Source organism: Trichomycterus rosablanca, chromosome 3 (genome assembly GCF_030014385.1).
Source record: "Trichomycterus rosablanca isolate fTriRos1 chromosome 3, fTriRos1.hap1, whole genome shotgun sequence".
In the NCBI taxonomy this organism is placed as follows: domain Eukaryota; kingdom Metazoa; phylum Chordata; class Actinopteri; order Siluriformes; family Trichomycteridae; genus Trichomycterus; species Trichomycterus rosablanca.
The window spans coordinates 8,216,576-8,237,885 of NC_085990.1; the positions used below are offsets into that span (position 1 = coordinate 8,216,576).

General features: G+C 39.5%; 1 protein-coding gene across 2 annotated transcripts; it reads left to right on the top strand.

Moving 5' to 3' along the window:
* Window positions 1–2,463: 2,463 nt before the first annotated feature.
* zgc:158689 (uncharacterized protein LOC791177 homolog) lies at window positions 2,464–21,270 on the top strand. Of its 2 annotated transcripts, none has more exons than XM_062992596.1 (15): window positions 2,464–2,836; window positions 6,211–6,321; window positions 6,618–6,693; window positions 7,672–7,758; window positions 9,414–9,475; window positions 10,434–10,505; window positions 10,646–10,783; window positions 12,175–12,327; window positions 12,458–12,637; window positions 12,739–13,168; window positions 15,014–15,224; window positions 16,244–16,312; window positions 16,441–16,642; window positions 18,190–18,227; window positions 18,317–21,270. In XM_062992596.1, the coding sequence occupies exons 2-15, from the start codon at window positions 6,274–6,276 to the stop codon at window positions 18,387–18,389; spliced, it is 1,839 nt and encodes a 612-aa protein (XP_062848666.1). In that variant the 5' UTR covers window positions 2,464–2,836; window positions 6,211–6,273; the 3' UTR covers window positions 18,390–21,270. The 2 variants fall into 2 exon arrangements, with proteins under 2 accessions (XP_062848666.1, XP_062848667.1); XM_062992597.1 differs by having other exon boundaries at window positions 15,017–15,224.
* Window positions 21,271–21,310: the final 40 nt, after the last annotated feature.

Consider the following 21,310-nt stretch of genomic DNA (forward strand, 5'->3'; position numbering starts at 1 on the left):
TTGCAGAAATGTGAGGGGTGTACTCACTTTTGTGATACACTGTATATATATTAGGAGAAAAGAAGTTTCTTACCTGTGTGGGTGCTGTTGTGGTTCCTACATGGGAGCAATGGTTCCTGTGTGGGTACATTAGGAATCTGAACAGATTAGGATAGACATAATCCAGACACTGACTGATCCTCTGTCTGTCTGTCTCGTACCTTTCGATCTTCTCTTAGCACTGGGCAACGTCTGAACACTGTGGAGGCGTATGCTTTTGAAAAGTATTGATGTTTTAAAACATTAAAAGAGTAATATATTTGAACTGCATTTAGTCACAGGCGTAAGAGGGACATCAAGGAACCACATTTACCATCATCAGTATTTTGATTATATAAGTTCCAGCATCAGTACACAACCAGAATTCCAAAACAGATGGCACAGGGACTTGTTAACCACTGTGTTCAATCACCTTTCCTTTTAACATCTTTCTGTAATGCTTTGGAAGCTGACAACAGCAGTTTTAAGTGTGAAAGTGGATTTTTTTTCTATTCTTGATAAAATGCTTCAACTGTTTAACAGTTCGTGTTTGATCTCAACAATACTTTGAATAATTGTATACAAATTCCCATAGACACACTCCAAAATTTATCGGAAAGCCATACCTACAGTGTGGAGATTGTTATAGCCATTAAAATAGATTACATAATTGCCTTTAGAATTGTTTTTAGAATGACATGATCAACAAGATCATTATAAGGTGTCCACATATTTTTGGTCATATGATGTATAACATGAATCTTGTGAATATCTGCCAGTGGTCTAATTGGCACATGCTGTCGTAGGCCTTAACAAGATAATCCTAATTAAAGTCTCAGTCACCACGGCACCAGATGGTTACAGATTAAGGTCGAATTGAGGACGAAGACAGAAATGTGATCTGAGTTTGAAGGAGACTTTGTACTAGAACTTCATCTTTTATAAACATTCCAAACACTGGAATATAGAACGGGTTCAACAGGAACATCCTGATGCAGGTCATTCAATGTTCTTTAGTATGTGAGGGAAAGTGTGTATTAACCATAATGCACTGTGACTGATGGCTGGGTTTATAAATGTGAAGTTCAAATATGTGTGTGATTAAGTTGTATTACTTTCTATGGCCAAAAGTGTGCTGACCTGACCCTGAGCAAACACTGGAACATAGAACGGGTTCTACAGGAACATCCTGATGCAGGTCATACCATAATGCACAGTGACCGATGGCTGTGTTTACATATGTAAAGTTCAAATAAGCATGTGATTAAGTTGTATTGCTCTCTCTGGCCAAAAGTATGCTTATTAGACAACCCATTTCATAAACTTATTGTGTGTGCGTGTGTGTGTGTGTGTGTGTGAAAACATTGTTCGGCTTGGGGGCTCCTTACACAGCACTCTCACTAGTGGGCGACAAACAAAACGACATGTATTATGTTTAAATGCATCTATAAGAAACTTCGTGCTTTTAATGACATTCATGCGAGTCCAGTGATTTCTGCAACAGTTTTTCTTCTCTGTGACCAAGATAAGTGTGCAGTACTTGTTTTTTTCTTACTGTGTAACTGTTGTTCCTGCTGCTTTTAGGTCATCTTGCAACTCTTGGAGTAATTGCTGGCCCTATTACCCTCCTCATTAGATGACAGTTAAGGTTTATCTATCTATCTATCTATCTATCTATCTATCTATCTATCTATCTATCTATCTATCTATCTATCTATCTATCTATCTATCTATCTATCTATCTATCTATCTATCTATCTATCTCCCCCCCCCCCCAAAAAAAATAAAAATAAACATATGCTCCATGTAATGTTAGGATCCGCCAGTGTTCCAATCAGTTGTTAATATGAATCTTTTACAATGTCCCCAAATCCTGGTAGAATTGGTCCCCTCCAATGTTCAGTTCATGGCTAAATACTTGTAATGGACCACTGTTAAATCAGTTAGCAATACATTCAAACGATCCACAATTATTTGGACACAGAAGTCATTATGGGATTTTCAATAGCACCAAATCAAAATAATAATTATTTACGTCTCCGTATTTATATTGTTGACCCCAAAAAGAAACTCAGGGCTGAACATAAGAGACACGGGGATGTGAATGGAAAGAACCGGATGGGGGATGTGATAGTGGAACTTCATAGAGACTGGCTGTGTAAAAATGAAACAAATAGTGCACTATAAAGGGTGTAACATTCGCTGCCTCCCACCCCTAGTAGTGCACTTGTGTGTGGAGCAGAGAGGAATTTGGAAGTCTGCTCTGGTCATTACTCTTCTGACTGCGTATTCAGAGACCTGCACCGTTACCTCATTGTTATTCACCCCGAGTAAGGGGGGTACCGAGCGAGGAGGGGCAAGTGGGAGAAAGCAGAGGAGGGTGGTGGGAAGGCTGAATACCAAATTTCTCTTTTCCTCATTTTTGAAGTTCACTTCATATAGAAATAACAACTTTGCACCGTGGAACAGTTTTTGTGCTGTATTTATTAAATAGGAGAGATTTGGGGGTTAATCTCAGTACCCCTCTATGCGCACCACATAGGCTACAAAGTTGAGGTTTCTACATCCTACACAGTGCACTAAATGTGCATTTGGGACGCATTCCTGAAGTGAGAGAGGACATTGTCCAGACATACAGAGACATCTCTCGTTTTTCACAGCAAACTTTTTTAATGAGCGCGCAAAACTCAGACGCGTAATCTGTTGCGCAGAGGAGCGCGCAGAGGACAGAAACAGCAAGGAACTGGGCAGATCTGGGTCACGGGAGGAAAAAATAGAGCAACCGGGGGACAAACAACTCACTTAATGCACCAAGAGAGTAAGTATTCATGCATGCATTCACACACACACACACACACACACACACACACACGGATGCTCTGCTCAATGAATCAGTTCCCACATCAGCAGGTGCTTTTATTCTACATGGTAGAAAGTTTGTGTGCAGGAGTTCATTTCTTTGTTAAAGTAATTTAGAGATTACAGTAGACTTCAAAGATTCTATTCTATTAGTACAGTCTATAAAATATTCAACCAAAGATGTTAAACCAAGCATCCCAATGATTTCTTAAATTTGTTCATTCAGAGGAACCTACACCCAGCAAACACAACTGTGTGGTCATGAAGTCTTTACAACAGCTCATTCTGACATTTGTAACGATGTACTGATGTAGTTAGAAAGTTCATGCAATGTTATGAACAACCTTAATTATATTCCTTATTCATTTATGGTCCGCATATTCTACCATTCGTCAGTCCAATCAGGAACAAAATGAAAATCCAGTTTTATTTATCTTTACAATTACAATCATATAACTAACTATCTAACTATCTAGCTAACTAACTAACTAACTAACTAACTAAATAAATAAATAAAATATAATGTAATATGAGGCGCTAATCCCACACCTGTATCTTTATGTACATTCAGCTTACTACTATCTAGTTGGGCGGCATGGTGGCTCGGTGGGTAGCACTGTCGCCTCACATCAACAAGGTCCTGGGTTTGATCTCCAGGTGGGGCGGTCCGGGTCCTTTCTGTGTGGAGTAAACATGTTCTCCCCATGTCTGCGTGAGTTTCCTCCGGGAGTTCCGGTTTCCTCCCACAGTCAGGTTAATTGGAGACATTAAATTGTCCATGACTGTGTTTGGCATTGAACTTGTGAACTGATTAATCTTGTGTTACGAGTAACTACCGTTTCTGTGATGAATCTAACCAAAGTGTGTAAAACATGACGTTAAAATCCTAATAAATAAATAAATATTAAATTTTTCTTGTGCCCATTAATAAAATTACCAGTTTGTTTTAACCAGGTAAACAACCTGAAGCAGCTCCACAGCCAACACAACCAAAATATCCCATTCTGACGATCTTTCCCTCTACATGGTGCTGCTTTATGTGGGCACAGAGAAGTCACTATCTGTGGGATTATGAGTAGTGAGGAATTTGAAATTGATGATTCAAAGTGTAATAGCATTTTTCAGCTTTCTAACCTCCATATCATTAAACTCATGCATGAACACTAAATGGTCGGTACTATCCGATATTATAGATGTATCTCCTTATTTTTAAAGTCGGGGGGTTCAGACCTATCCATTACTAACAGGTGTGTAGAAGCAATTATATGAAATAAAACTCACCAAAGATTTGGGGAAGGATCTTTCCTGTTCCAGCATGAATGTGACCCTGTGCACAAAGCAAGGGCCATAAAAACATCATTTGGTTTGATGAGTTTGGTTTTAATGAAGGTCGGTGGCCTGCCCACCACCATCAAACATGTTTGGGATCAATTTTAAATTTAATGATGAGCTAGGTCTGTTCGTCCAACATCAGAGCCTGACCTCAAAAATGCTCTCTTGATCAGTTTGGCACAACTTTCCATAGACACAAATCAAAATCTTGTGAAAAGTACAGAAGAGTGAAGGCTGTTATTCCATATTATTGCTAATAGATTTGCAATCTCATGGTCAGGTGTCCACATCCCATCCGTGTGTGTGAGTGTGTGTGTTAGTGTGTGTGTGTTAGTGTGTGTGCGTGTGCGTGTGCGTGTGTGTGTGTGTGTGTGTGTGTGTGTTTGGAGATAGATGGAGTACTCAGAAGGATGTCTCGGGGCTATTGTACTGTAAAATGTTTGTAAACCTGTAATAGATTCTGTACAGATTGTGAGATGATCTGTTTCATTAAGTGTGCATTAAGGGAGCCAAGCACTGGAACCAAGTGACCCTCCTCAGGGCAGAACCTCTCCAAGAACATTTTCATCTCCTGGAATAGATGTGTAGATGAAGTGCATACTGGTAGTCAGGACCATCTACACATTTGAAAGTGTGTGAGATCATTATGCAGCTTCACAACAAGCAACAAGTGACAGGAAATGATAGAAATGAGAATCAGATTTGACATATTTATGCTGTGACTGAAGAATTATGATCGATCCATTTCTAGCTATTGAGTTGACACAAATCATGCACAATACCTGGCCAAAAATATTTGGATGCCTGACAATGAACTTGTTTTACATCCCTTCCAAAAATCATGGTCATTAATACCTTGTGCAGCTTAAACAGCCCCCACTTTTCTGTGAAGGTTTTCACAGCATTTCAGAGTGTGTCTGTGGGAAATTGTGCCAGTTCTATTAGAAGAGCCTTTGTGAGGTCAGGCATTGTCATATAAAAAGGTCTGGCTTACATTTGACAAATCATCCCAAATGTGTTTAACAAGGTTGAGGTCAGATCTCTGTGCAACAACTGAAGCTCCTCCAAACCAAACCACATCTGTATGGACCCCGCTTTTAGGTGACAGTCATGCTGGAACAGCAAGGGGCCCAAAAACTCCCAAAAACTGTTGTAGCATAGTTGGAAGCACCATTTGCAAAGGGCGGCGCCATAGCACCAGAACTAAATAGCTGTAGGAATACAGGTGCTCAACAGGTGTAAAAGTAATAGAATCCTTGGCCATCTAGAATGGAACCTAAATGTAATTCGTTTACTACATGGGTCATTTCATGTATGTAGTGTGTAATATGGCTGCAGTAACAGTGGCATGCAGGTGACTCTGCTGTGGTTCACGTCTGAGCCGATAATCCACACTGGAATTTCAGCTTTTCTCCAAACGGAAATTTCTGGAAAGATCACATGCACTTGTTTGTTCAGTGCTGACACACTGCCCCTGATACACACACACACACACACGCTGTTTCACGTACCTTAATATGTCTTAATGGTTTGAGACTCACTATAACCTGCACCTTGACTTCATCTTCATCATCGTCTTTATATACTGAAAACTACATGCAGTGATTAGCAAACCTTCAAGTGTCTAAAACCCTTCAACCACATACATGTATACAATAAAACAGATACAGTGAGAGGGGTAGGTTTGGAAGTTTATTTAAATTCCAGTGCTTATGAAAACGCTGCAGGCAGGCAGGAATGCACACTGCACAGGGCACAATTCCATCACAGGGCAACACACTTACACCTTTACTCACTTAATTACACCAGAAGCAATTGGAGCAGCGAATCCACCTGCTTCATGTTTTCCATGGTGGTCGGGGAGGGGGTGACTGGAAAACAAACAAAAACAGACCCAAGAACAATACGAAAGCTTACAGAGGATTAAAATTGTGGGTTCTCTGAAACTGCTCTGGAAAGAATTTCTAACCATTATGTGAACTCCTGTTTTACCTGTCACAGGTGAGTAGGACCATCCTGACCTCTGCAGTTGTGTTTTGAGGAGCATTAAGAGCGAGAGTCACAATGTCACGATCAGATGAGGTGAACAAAATGACAGAGAACATCTACAAGGTAAATCATGCCCTGATTTTCTGTCTTCTCTGATTGTCACAACATACCAGCTATCAGACAATTAGTTTACTGTAGTTTAAATGCAATGTGTTGGGTCTTGTGCTTATATGAGATGTTCTGATTGTCTTAGATTGGCATGGGTAGGTGGTTTTGGGTCTTGGGGTGGCAGAAGTATGAGTTTGTAAGAGTTTACAGATCTTACAGAGATTGAGCGTTATAGACCTCAGGATGGCAGGAATAGTGAATGGATGTGAATCTCTGTAAGTGCTAAGAAGCTTCTGTGTTTGTGTGTTTAGGGGATCCTGGATCAATTTAATCCCAGTTTGAAGAACTTTGTTACCATGGGCAAGCACTATGAGAAAGCACTGACTGGTGAGTTGTCTCTCTACCCACTGTTGAGATTCCTATAAGTCTGTTTTCTTGAAAAAGTATTAAATGAATTTATTTTAGCACCTTAGATTGTACATTTCAAAGACACTACATATATAAATATAAAAACAATGATTTGTCAAACCACTTTAAATTTGTAGAAGTAGAATAAGTCAGGTACAACCATCGCCACTGTGAAATATGGTGGTGAAAGCCTTGAGTAATGAAGATGCTTTATTAACAGCAGTGACTGGAAATCTGGTCAGAATTTATAAAAAAAAACAAAATGGTACAACAGTCTAGAGAGATTCAACTGGTATTTATGCATGTAATAATAAACCACGTTAATGTCAGCAGATTTCTGCTGTTAATCGTATTATACAACTTCCCAGCTAACCTGCAGAATTTGGAGAGTTGTGTGAAGAGAATGAGCTGTAATTACTTACTGTAACAGAGTGGGTTGCTCCTCATCACTGAGGCGGCAGGTATAGCCCCACACCTGCACAAATAGAAAAATAAACTCATTTTTGCAGGATGCTCAACCAGGGTAGGATAATACTGTTGCCACTTGGGCAGCTCATTTGCCGTATCACTTACTGAGAGCCACACTAAGCTCATTTGACAACCCCCAACCCCACTTGCACAGGTGCTCAGCTTAGTCCTGGAGATCACATCATCACAGCAGCAGTGGGAAGACATGCTGTCCAACCTTTCCTCCCTCAAACATGTCCAGTTGTGTTTGTGTGGATGCACAGGTGAGTTTCAAACTTCTAAGTTCCAACACTCTGCTGTGGTGTGCCAAAGCCTTGGATTGCTGTGCTTCCCATGTGCACCTATTTTTTATGACAAAGAAGTACATGATTCAGTCATTCTGTCCCAAAAAGATCAGACATCCATTACAAGTGTATGTAAACCTTTAACTTGAGCTGTTAAATATTATTATTTTTTTTATATTAATTTACATTTTATCTGTCTGTGCAGGTGTGACAGTCGCTGCTAAAGGCTACTTTGATGCTCTGGTTAAACTGGGAGAACTGGCCAGTGACAGCCAGAGCTCTAAGGAACTGGGTAAGGAAGGGAAAATGAAAAAAAGTAAACTGTATTATAAAATATAGAAAGAGAAACCAGTGGAGAGATGGAATTTTTATAGTAATAGAGGACAGAGATAAAAAAGTTGGAAACATGTGAGACGACATGAAATAAAGAGAGAAAGATTAAAACATGAGGAGAAAAATAGAAAAACAAATGAGATTTAGGAGCAGTAAAGAATAAGAAAAAAAGAAGAGTCCATGTAAAGACGAGTACGTCATAAAAATGAGAAAAGATTTAAATAAGTGGTACATAAAAGTGAGTAAAATGATAGATTGAAAGAATGGAAGGAGACGGGTAATAGGACGAGCTCCCGTAAAGACAAGTGCACTATAAAACTAAACGAGAAAAGAGGAATGATAGTAAGTGTGAGAGAAGGAAAGCAAAAGAGAGAGAGGTCTTTGTTGAAAGATTAACAACACCACATGATCTCATTGTGCTGCTGAAAGCAGCGGGGGTGGACTACAGATTCGGAGAGAGGTATGAGAGGGTTGGATGGAGGGGGTGAAGAAGAGGGCAACATGCCAAACTACACACAGTGTGGTATTCAGTGGGTACACACAGAATCCCACAGAGTGAACAGCAGGATGAGGAGTGAAACGGAACAGACAACAAATCAGATTTTATGGCCACCAAACTCTATAGGAAGGTGTTTTAACCTCACTTATTAAGGCAACAGTTTGAGGAAGGCCTTTTAATGTGTACAAAGCACGGTTTGAGCCACAAGTTTAGTGTGCAGTGGCCAGAGAGCAGTGAATAACGTTCCTCTGGCCATTTTAGTACATGCAATAAACAACAAACTTCAGCAGAGCTTTAAGGTGCTGATTTTGCTTTGAAGCCCATGGCAATATCAAGCTTGCCTGACTGTGGACAGTAGGAATTATTTGATGTTTGCATTGTTTGTTTTTATTCTAGTTAGTTTTTAAGGCCGTATTTGTAGTTTTCAACATCCCATTTTCCTAGGTGTGGAAAAAGCGCAAGTAGTGTGAACAGGCTTTTACTGTCCTGCTTTTAGAGATCTTGGCTTGGGAGGGAAAGTCCATCAAATATTGTGGCATCCAGCTCCCATTACTACGCTATCCCTTTTCTATCCCCTGTTCTCCGTAGTGGGTTGTGGATATGATATTTTTGTATTTTTGTTCATTTGTTACTTTGTTCTTATCAATTACCCGATTGCATTTCACCTCTCTACTGCTGCTAACTTCTACTCCTTACCGAGGAGAGTCATGACTAACACATGCCTCCACTGACACGTCTGCAGTAGCCGACTGCATTTTTTCACCTGCACAAGACAAGTTCATTTAGGGCTCAGTCTCGGACATGGAGAGTCATGCACTGATCTCCATTATCCCTCGCCTCTGATGCAGGCGCTATTGATCAGCCAGCAGAGGTCGTAATTGCGTCACTTATGAGGAATCCCCTCTGGCATCCAACCCTGATAGATGAGCCAATCATTGTTCGTGTAGGCGCCCAGCCTGCTGGTAACAGAGCTGCGCCCAAGTTAGTGGTTAGCCACAGTTTTGTTGTATCTTGGATTGAATATCTGTATTTTCAATATCTGTATCTTTGTATTTTTGCAGTTTTGGTGATTTGTATAAACCTGTTTGTGTTTGTGTGTTCCCTGAATATTTAAGGTGATACACTGTTCCAAATGGCTGAAGTGCACCGACAGATCCAAGTACAGTTAGAAGACGTGGTAGGTACACTGTATGTGTTTGTTCAGATAAATATGTTAGTTTTCTGGAAAACGTTTGACATTTCAGTACAGTCCACATATTTTTGGGTTGAGCTCAGGATGTTGGAAAAGCTGTTTCAACACCAGTTCTGATTTGTTTTTATTCCTCTTGCTGCTGGAACACCCGGTAGCATCCAAGTTTCAAACATCTTGAGCTAATCTTCCTGTTGCTGATATTGGAGAAGGAGCCTCTGTCCTACACGGCAGCTTTTAGCCCATGGTTATATAACGCTTGTTTGACAGTGGACAGTGACAACTGTGCTCAAGATGCTTCTTATTTATAACAGACCTGACTTTTTTGGTGACCTCTGGATTACATTTAGGAATCCAGACAATGTTCTTCTCATCATGAGGTGATAGTTTGAGTTTTGAGACTTGACAACCTTCTGGCTGATAGCATTTTGGATCCTCCAACATATTTTACAGTTGCAGCATAACGTTGTAGGTTAAAAACAACCTTGGTCTTCTTTGAAATATAAATCCATCCTGATGTAAAAAAAAAGCTGGAGAAATTGATCAGAAATCATTACTTTTTTATTGCTCAGGAGTCCAGGTTTGAGGGCGCTCGGGTGGCACTCACAAGTTAGAATTTCAGACGTGCCAGTTGGACAAACACAAATGCACAAATACATTTCTTCGAGCTGCCACTGTGATATGCAATCTCTGGGACCGGTCAAGGAGCTTAGCATGGTTTGAACTCAACACTATCAGGTGATAAGAAGCGGCTGGAGATTGCACACATGTTGCAGGGGACATTTGGTGATCCAGCTCTTTTTCATCAGATCAGGGGTTGTGCAAGCGCCAGTGGATTCACAAATGAGAATTGGAAATGATTAAATTGGAAGATAAAGGGGGGAAATTATTTTTCAAGTTAGTCATATTGTAATGATGAATTATTTTTTCTTTTGTGTGTGTGCAGCTGAAGCTCTTTCACTCTGAACTTCTCTCTCAACTAGAACAGAAACTCGATCTGGACATTAAATTTCTCACAGTGAGTCCCAGTGGAAATTTCATGATATTATTTATACTCACAGATACTTTGTTTACCCTGACTAAAAGACTAAATGTAAACAGGATGGTCTGGCAGAAGACTTTCTTATTAGTTTAAGTAAACTGATGTTGCGTTTCCAGGCGACGCTGAAGAAATATCAGACTGAGTGCCGGTCAAAGGTCGAGTCAATTGAGCACTGCCAGTCACAGCTCAAGAAACTACGCCGGAAAAGTCATGGCAGCCGGCATCCGAATAAATATGGGGACCGAGAGATGCAGGTAAACACATATTCACAGGTGTATATGTATATACGCTATATGGACAAAAGTATTGGAACATCACTTTTAATTATTAACAGATATAAGAAATCAATTATATAAAGGAAATTATATGTTTACAACATTGCAGCAACAGTTTAGGGAAGGTACTTTCCTGTTCCAGCCACTCTGCACAAAACAAGCTCTATAAAGACATGAAGAGAAACTCCCGTGTCCTGACCTCAGCCCCACTGATTAGCTTTGAAATGAACTGGAACATCAAGTGAGGCTTTCTTGACCAACAGTGTTTGTTTGTTTATTAGGATTTTAACGTCATGTTTTACACTTTGGTTACATTCATGACAGAAACGGTAGTTACTCATTACACAAGATTCATCAGTTCACAAGATTATATCGAAAAGTCATGGACAATTTAGTGTCTCCAATTTACCTCACTTGCATGACTTTGGACTGTGGGAGGAAACCGGAGTTCCCGGAGGAAACCCACACGGACACGGGGAGAACATGCAAACTTCACACAGAAAGGATCAAGACCGGCCCACCTGGGGATCGAACCCAGGACCTTCTTGCTGTGAGGCGACAGTGCTACCCACTTAGCCACCGTGCCGCCGCCTTGACCAACATCAGTGCTCAGCCTTACAAATGCTATTTTGACTGAATGGGAACAAATTCCCACAGGCGTACTTTAAAGTCTTGTGAGAAGTTTTGTCAGAACAGAGCCTGTTTATAACTGAAATATTACATAGAGGTCATTCTATTTTAATAGCATAAATGGGATTTCAAACACGCTTATGGTCACACTTCAACAAAATAAATACCTGTGTAAAAGTTAGTTGTAATACTAAATCAGACACGTTTGAACATCATACTACACATTGCTACCATGATTTGATTACATTACGATTTAATTCATCCTAAATGTGTTGGTTTGGGTTGAGATCAGGGATCTGTGTAGGTAACAGAAGCTTCTTTGCACAAAACTAGTTAAACCCCGTCTTTATAGACCTTGCTTTGTGTTTAGGGGCAAAATTACGCTGACAGAGACAGAGAATTCCCCTTATGCCACAATGTTAAAAGCCCATGATTAACCTATATTATTTTTATACATCTGTTACCATTATATGTGGTAGAAACAACTAAATTCACTCATTATGAGTGGTGTCCACATACTTTTGCTCTTATAGTGTTTCATTATTTGTTTAAGAGGTGTGAGAAGAGATGTGCTGCAGATGAAGTTCTACATGGAGGAGATGTTTTTCTGTTCATCCGTAGCATGTTTATCTGCAGTAAATCTGTGATTCTCACTGCCATTAAAAACACAACATGATCCGGGAGGTTCAGTGTGAGGAACAATGAGACAGGAAGTGATGTGTCTGGATCTTCTCTCTCAGTTTGTGGAGTTGATGAGTCGGAGACAGACGGAGTTGGATTCTCTGGTTGCAGTCGGTTATCGCTCTGCTCTGACGGAGGAGAGGAGGAGGTACTGCTTCCTGGTGGATCGACAGTGCTCTGTCACCAAACTACTGATAAACTACCACTGCAAGGTACCAAACTACACCAAATCTAAACTACCGGTCACATGACTGAAAGACAAACAGCTACTGCTGAACATACACGTACCAAACTACAGCTAATCAGTACGATTAATCTTAGTTAACGAATGCTTCTCCACAGGTGCGTGAACTCCTGTCCCAGAAGTTGTCATCATGGCAACAGTCATGTTCCCAGCCAACCAAGTTACCTGAGCGAGCGTTAAATCTGCTGCGCCACACGTCACCTCAGGGCGCCGGGGCTTCTGGGATAGCAGAGGTCCTCAGACATGCCAAACTAGGCTCAGCTCAATCTGGAGAACAGGTGTGACGTTCACATTCACTTTATACATTTTTCATAACCAAGACCTGATTATCTGAATCTGATTGGTTGACCCAATTGTCTTTTACTACTCTTCTTTTTAGAGGCTGTCCATTCAAGAAGTCCCGCCCCTTCTGAACGGCGAGTTCAGCAGTCGTTCTCACCAGGAACGTCCTGGCTCGGCCGCTCAAAACACCAGCACCTCTGCTACCTCCGCCCACTCCCAGGATGCCTCTGTGCAGCCAGCAGGGAGCGTTTCGAACCTTCATTCTTCACCCACCGGTTCTGCCTTTCTCTCACTCAGCCCTGCCTCCCAGAATTCCTTGCATGGTCTGACTCCGCCCCCTAATGCCCCTCACACTCCACCACTTCCCCATAGTGCACCTCTTTCACGTGCCCTTACACCGGTACCACCCTCTGCCTTCTCTCCCCCGGCCCATAATCCTTCGCTGCTCAGGGCTACTGAGATCTATGCCAACTCTACGCTGCCGTTACCACGGAAACAACCAAATGAAACTCGAACAGGTTTTATGGGTAAATAGCGATGATCCTTTCAGCTCACCTTTGTGTATAACAGTACTTATTTCTTCTTTTTCTATCTTCTTTCTCTTTCTTACATTCCTTGTTCGATCTCAGTTTTGTTTTACATTTTCATGCTTCACCACTGCTTCATCCTGGTCAGGGCTGCAGTGGGTCCAGTTTTCCCAGTTACCCCGTCAGACACAGCCAGTCATGTCTGTATGTAGGGGCCCGACGGGACAGTAGTACCGCTCATGATTGCATTTTGCAGATGCTTTTTCCAAGGTGACTTACAACTGTGAATACAATGAGCTGAGCTACCACTGCTAACCATTCGAACCCTGGATTACAAAATGTAATTTTAGATATAAGTCAGTTAATTAAAGTACAACACATTTGGCTATGTTGATTTTTTTATAATGCTGTGTGAAAAATGCATTCTTTTTTAAAACTATTTGTAAAAAACTTGAAACTAGTGAATCAGTTATCTGATTTTAGGGTGTAAGGTTTTTAATTATATATTTATTTATTTGTGGATCTGGTATTTTGAATTACTTTTGAAACAACGTTTTACTCGTTTTAATAAATTATTTGTATCTAGCTTAGGCAAGGCAAGGCAAGTTTATTTGTATAGCACCTTTCATACACAGTGGCAATTCAAAGTGCTTTACATAAGGAAAAATTAAAAGCATTAAAACATTCCTGAGATCTAGAACCTCAGAAAGACTTCTTGCAAACATTTAGTTACAATTAAGAACATGAAATTCAAACAAGAGAGATAAAAATTAAGAACATGAAAAATTTAAAGAAAATATTGTAAAATATACCCTACAATTTGGGAAATACGAAATTAAAACAAGAGAGATAAGCAATTAAAACATGAAAACTAAAAGAAAATATAGTAAAATATACACTACAATTTAGAATGTACACTACTCTATAAAAAGAATTATTAAGAGCATGAAAAACTAAAAGAAATAGGGTAATAGCAAAAATTTCGAGTTCAATCATAGGCACAAGAAAAAAGAAAAGTTTTTAACCTGGATTTAAACATTTCTACATTTGCGGAACATCTAATATCTCCTGGCAGTCTGTTCCAGTTATATGCAGCCCAACAGCTAAATGCTGCTTCACCATGTTTAGTTTGGACTCTGAGCTCAACTAGCTGACCTGAGTCCATGGATCTAAGAGATCTACTAGGTTTATATTCTCTAAACATATCTGAGATGTATTCTGGGCCGAACCCATTCAGTGATTTATAGACCAGTAGCAGCACCTTAAATTCTATTCTGTAACTAACCGGAAGCCAGTGTAGAGATTTTAGAACTGGAGTGATGTGCTCAGTTCTCTTCGTCTTAGTTAAAACTCTTTAACTGTAACTGTTTAATGGTCTTTTTGGGAAGTCCAGTTAAGAGACCATTACAATAGTCCACCCTACTGGAGATAAAAGCATGGATCAGCTTCTCTAGGTCTTGTTGGCACACTAGACCCTTGATTTTGGCTATATTTCTAAGATGGTAGAAGGCTGTTTTGGTGATGGTTTTAATATGGCTGGTGAATGTGAGATCTGAGTCTATTAGAACGCCAAGATTTCGGACTTGGTCTTTGGTTTTTAGAGCCCGGGAACTGAGGTGCTCACTGACACTAGACCACTTTTCTTTGCTGCCAAACACCACAATCTCTGTTTTGTCCTTATTTAACTGTAAAAAAGTTAGCTTAGAATCGCTCTGATTTAGATTTTTACTATAAAATCACAGCTTCCAAAAATTCTGATAGCAAAATATTCAAAGCTTCAGAAATGTGTAATGTTTACCCTCTTGCTATCATCATCACTTTCCTTTCATTTTTTCCTTCCTCCAGCAGGTTTGACTCTGCCCCGTGTGCTCCCCCTCTCTCCTCCATCCCGTGTGGAGGCCTTGTTTTCCCACTCCCCCAGTTCCAGTGATGGACTGGCTAAAGGAGAAAGAGCTGGATCATGTCTGCTGTCCTTCCTTCCTGGAGACATTGTCAGTCTACTCATCAGTGATGCCAGAGACGGCTGGCATTACGGGCAGAACGAGAGAACTGGACGGTAAGAAAAAGAACAGGATTTTTTTTATTAAAAACTGTCCAGTAAAATTATACATCTACAGTCACCCCACGTGTTTGTGCCAACCAAGAGCAAGCGACCAGACACAAGTTACGAAGCACATAAAACTGTACTGAATAGTATGTCAAATTAGTGGTCTATCTATGGTACAGCACACAGTATGCATCCCACAACATTCAGTCACGCCTCCTGGATTCCTAGCTACTATGTACTTTATCTTTAGGGACGTCTTAGTTCTTTAAATGCTCTCTGAAAAATCAAGGAACCAGGGAGTAGGAGAGTTCTGGAGCAATGTCTTTGGCATCCAATCTCAAACGTAGTAAATTCTCCTTATATCTGCACGTATGATAATAGGACCAAATTAAGTTCTTGTAGGTGTTCATTTTATTATTATTTTATTTTAATTAGCGGCATTGTCCGGACCTGACGTTATTTTAAAATGCAGGTTCAGTAAACGAGGACACCTCATTTCACTGATGTGTTTAAACTGAAATCCTGTCCCCTTGTTTCTGTCCCTGCAGGATGAAAAGAGTTCAGCCACATTCTATTAGCTTTAGCAACTTGCATGTCAGGAAGCCAAGGGTAGGTGCAGTTTCAAAGGCGTGTGAACAGACTTTAGTCATCTGTTTGATTTATTTACTGTTAAAAGATGTGAGCTGGTTTGGTGTAATGGTAAGAATCCTGAACGGTGCTTACAAATACAGAAGACGCATGACGTTATGTGCACCTAGCCACTGGGGGAACACATATCAGTGCACCTTTAGTGCTGGTCCCAAGCCCAGATATGTAGGAGGGTTGCGTCAGGAAGGGCATTCGGTGTAAAATAAATTGTGCAAACAAACGATGTCACCTAACAGGATCAGCTGAAAGGAATCATTAATTCATACTATCAAAAATGTATTCCTGACTCGAACTTTGCTAGTGTAGAGATGTTTTGTGCTTTTAACTTTTTTTGCTTTAAATTTTGCATGTTTTACATTGTATTTTGTGTTTTCTTTAAGGAAAGGCTGGTTTCCCTTTTCCTACACACAACCGTTCCCAAACACACTGGAAAAACAAGAATCCTTCAGGTTCGTCTTAAATATTTATTCAGTTCTGCTTTAGTTTTAATTATAATTTTTATGTAATTTTATTTTTATTGTATTTTTTTATTTAATTATGTCTGAATAATCTGTATTCTCACTCTGTACCCATTCAGTCCTCCCCTCCTCTCAAAGCTGAACAGTACGAGTATGGGGAGGTTGGACAGGCTGCCCCCTGCTGGTGAGTTTCAGAAGCTCAGTCCTGATTCGGAGAACGAGCGCGCTGTGAGCACGTTTAGACCCCGACCATACAGCATGATGAACCCCGATATCAGATGCGTCAGTTTGGGAACTGCTGATCAGCGGAATAAAGACCAGGTGAGTTATACAGTTACACAGGACTGTTTCTTCAGAATCACAAATGTAAATTCCTTCATAGCTTTATTGTGATCTTTGACAATCTGATGGATCGAAGATATATAGATAGCAGCTTAGATGACTTATTTGATGGCCTACATTAAGTTAATGTCCTTAAACTTTGTGGTATAGGCCTTCTTATTTCTCAGTACTGATTATGATTGACTACAGCTCTGGACTTCTCTGTGCCTATATAAATAGGGCTTGTTTTATTGCATCCATTAGACTCAGCCACAAGCATTACAATCGGTACATCTAAGTAGCTTTGTGCAGCAGTCCACAAGTCAGAAATTCCACTTACAGGTGCCCAGGTGGCACTAGCACACCAGCACAGAGATTCTGAACTCCTTGGTTTGAAACTCAGCGTTGCTACCGGTCGGCTGGGTGCCATCTAGCAGGCATGATTGGCAGTGCCTGCAGCAGACACTATTGGCTACCGTGTCTGGTAGGGCAGGATGACCGGACTATGTGGGTGGGGTCTTCTAACGCTGTGCAAGGACCCTAATTAGCAGATAGAGGTGCCTGTGCAGAGTGGGTGAAAAACAAAGGGTCCGCTAAGGACTACGCGCGGGTCGGAGGAGGTGTGACCGGTAAAAATACCTTCCTCAAATGCAATCAGGGATCCCCAGCAGTGGAAAACAGATTGACTATGCTAAATCGAGGGAAAATGGGGAGAAAATGCATAAATAAATAGAAGTAATGCCAGACCCATCTATTAACAACTGTATGTGTAGTTGCAGCATCACCTGTAAACCTACTGTCCATAAGTACCAACTACATGGAACAGTGGTCTCATTGATAGGGTCTTGTAGAAGAAGTGGTAGTTTGTATGTTTGTTTGTTTATTAGGATTTTAACATCATGTTATACACTTTTGGTTACATTTATGACAGGAAACAGTAGTTACTCATTACACAAGATTCATCAGTTCACAAGGTTATATCGAACACAGTCTTGGACAATTTTGTATCTTCAATTCACCTCACTTGCATGTCTTTGGACTGTGGGAGGAAACCGGAGCACCAGGAGTAAACCCACGCAGACACGGGGAGAACATGCAAACTCCACACAGAGAGGACCAGGACCGCCTCACCTGGGGATCGAACCCAGGACCTTCTTGCTGTGAGGCGACAGTGCTACCCACTTAGCCACCGTGCCGCCCAAGAAGTGGTAGCAGAATACAAATAAATAATGTGGACTAATGTGGAATAATGTTCCTGTAAAGTCAAGTTTGCTCTAGAAAGCCAACAAATGTGACTGATTATTAAGTGTGTTGTCTGAATACTTTTGACCCAACAGATTTTGTCACATTTTTGGAAAAAACTACAACAAACTTATGAAAGGACTCAAATTCACAAGAGTTTTTTGGACAGTGGAGTTTGTCTTCCAGTCATTCAGTCTCAGAAAAATACCCAATTTGTCTAAACGTTTGATCTCTATATTAAAAATTCTTTATTTCAGCTTTACAAACAACATATTCTTTATTTTTTTTCTGTGTGTTTGATGCAGATTCCTGATCGATCCTCCACCCCGCCATCACCCAGCAGGTAATCATTATCATCACTGAGTTGAAACATTGCACATGATTGGTCAGTTTGTGTGTAATTTGCATACTAATTAGTGTATCGTCACTCAGGATCAACCCGTTTGCTCATATCCGACTGAGGAAGACGGTGACTGATGATCGCTCTGCTCCTCTCATCGAGTAGAGACCACAGTTATTATTAACAAATACAAATCTGTGCCAACTGATCCACCTCTATAGGTTATATATAAAAAAAATAATAATAGTGACTTAAAAATATATATATAATAATAAATGTCCATAAATATGAAGGCAACATTTTTTGTTTAAGCAGTAGAATTTAAACGTATTTAATGAAGAACTTTTATTGTATTTTCTAGTCTGAGCCATAATTTAGTTGTTATATATGTAGGCATTTTCAGTCTCTTTTGTTTATTATATACATACACTATATGGACAAAAGTACTGGGACACTCCCACTTTGTTTTTAAATCATGTGTTTTAGTTATAACAGTAAGTGTAATAGATAAATTCTATCAAAAAAATTAAATGCCTTCAACTTCGTAACAGTTTAGGAAATGCCCATTCCTGTTCTAGCATGACTGTGCCCCTGTGTACCAAGCAAAGGCTTTAAGGAAATGAAGTTTGAATAAACTCCAGTGTCCTGCACAGAGCCCTGACCTCAGCCTCATTAAACAACTTTGGAATGAACTGGAACATCAACTGAGGCTTTCTTGACCAACATCAGTATCCAGCCATACAAATGCTCTTGTGACACTTCTGAGATACCCTCTTAGAAAAGTGGCTGTTGTTATAGCTAAAAAGATCTCATAAAGGTCACTCTATTCTAATAGCATTGTTTTTTAAATGGGATGTCCAACAAGTTAATGGTCAGTTGTCCGAATACTTTTGGCGATATAGTGTATTTAAGATGTGAAACTCATACTGTATAAATTATTTGTTATATATACAGCATGAAGGAGTGAATTGAAAATGAGAGTATATTATTAACTGAAGGACCCAGAAAGTGAAAACAAAGAGCGTTGATTTGTTTTGTTTGTTTTATTGAAGATGAGAAATGAAAATGTTGATGTTGAAGGATAATGAAAGTATCATGATGATCATGAAATGACTTTGAAACTTATTTTGAAAGCTGGTGGTGCAACAGTCTATAATTTGTCAGTCCACCACAGCTAAGGCTTGAACTCCACCCCCATATGTGTATGTAATATACACTTTATGTCCAAATGCACTGTACATTGATACCTTACCAGTCATCAAGTTCAGGTGTTTCAGGAACACCCAATAACCTACTTTGCAGCAACAGTTTGGGGAGGGCCAACATGTACACCTGGGCACAAAGTGAGCTCAATAAAAACATTGTTTGACATCTTCTTCAAACTCCTGTGGCCTGAACAGAGCCCTGACCTCAGCATTATCAAACATCTTTGAGATGAATTAGAAGGCTGACTGTAAGTCAGGCTGCATCTCTGCTGACCTCAGTGCTTTTCTCGACTAAATGGTCACAAATTTCCACAAACGTTACCAAAATCTAGTGGAAGCTGTTACAGCCATAAAGGTCAGGCAACTGGAACAGGATGTCCAACTAACTTGTGTTCGGGTGCCCACATTCTTTTGGCCCTACAGTGTATAAAGATTGAACAAAGATTAACAGTGATTCAGAAAGTGTTTGAAAGTGATCATTTGTTACAGGAAGTATTGATGTGAATAGATGTTTTAATTGGATGCTGTATGTGTATGAGAGTGTGTGTATAACTACAGCACCTTGCATAAATATTCACCCCCATGAAACGTTCCCTTGTTTCAGTACCTACTCTAAAACCACATTTAGCTTCAAACCTCTGGATTTCTGGTGCTTGGTTTCCATAATGATGTTTGGGGTGGGTGTGTGTGTGAATACTTATTCAAGGGACTGTGATTGGCTGTTAGGTAATCAGCCATTTAGCAAAAGAGTGTTTATCTTTTAGTTTCATCTTGTTAAAATATACATTAAAAATGACTGTATTAAAAGTTGGGGTTATGAATGGAAGAATTTGGATTTATAATCTGATATTTATATAATGATCAGATTAATGGTGATTGATTATGTGATCATGTATCTGATTTGGCAGGTCCAACACTCATTCATAATTATTGAACTTATAACTTATCTTCCATATTCCAGATATTTGAAAGACGTTTTGTTATTTATGAAAAGTAATGAGACTATATTTTGAAAACCACTGGACAAATTCCATATGTTGTTGATCTTTCATATTTAGGTTATTTTTTTTCCAACTGTAGTGCAGAATTAGTTTTATTTGCTTTATTTACTGTACTGGATAAAAGATAATTTTTTATTTAATAATTCAGTTTTAATAATTAAAGTTCAGTTCTTTTCATCAGAAAATTATTGACAGGGTGCTCGAGTGGCTCAGTAATGTAACCCACTAGCCACCACAAATCTCAGCTGTGCTGTCGACCAGCTGGGCTGTGCGTGTGTGATTCCAACGGGAGGGAATTGGAGACTAAAAAAATCAAACATACAGTAAACTTTTGAATAAGTCTGGAAGTGAAAACATGAAGTATAAAATTCCTGCTGTAATGTCATGTCGTTTCACAACATCTTGCTGAACGTTGCTGGTATTCCAGGCACTGGTTTTGAGATTTGTGATTTATAAAGACGTGCTAAAAATCAGCACATTATCATGATGTTTTAAACAACCAATGCTGTAAAACTTCATTATTCTTTTAAATTATATATTATTGTATAAAAAAGGAAATTAATTACAACAGAGTATTAAAAATGTTACACTGAATGCCACCCAGGTAAACGTTCTTTCTGTACTAACATGAATGTTGCTGTATGTGTGAAATTTTTGTTTTGTTTTAAAGTATTAATAAGAAACTGTGATTATTATTCTGATCTTTTTCAGTATTATGAATTATAGAATGTAATGTGTATCAATATGTGATGGCTACTGGATATAAACTCTAATACTAAACATTTATTTGAAGTGTTAAATATGTGTAAAGGATATTTTACATATTTTAATATGTATGATCACTGATCAATAACTAATAAATAAAATCAGAGTCTGAAAC

Coding starts and splice junctions, on each gene's coding strand:
- zgc:158689 (XM_062992596.1), top strand. CDS start 6,274: ATGTCACGATCAGATGAGGTGAACAAAATGACAGAGAACATCTACAAG. Junction 6,694..7,671: donor CTATGAGAAAGCACTGACTG/GTGAGTTGTCTC, acceptor CTGTCTGTGCAG/GTGTGACAGTCGCTGCTAAA. Junction 12,638..12,738: donor CAGCTCAATCTGGAGAACAG/GTGTGACGTTCA, acceptor TCTTCTTTTTAG/AGGCTGTCCATTCAAGAAGT.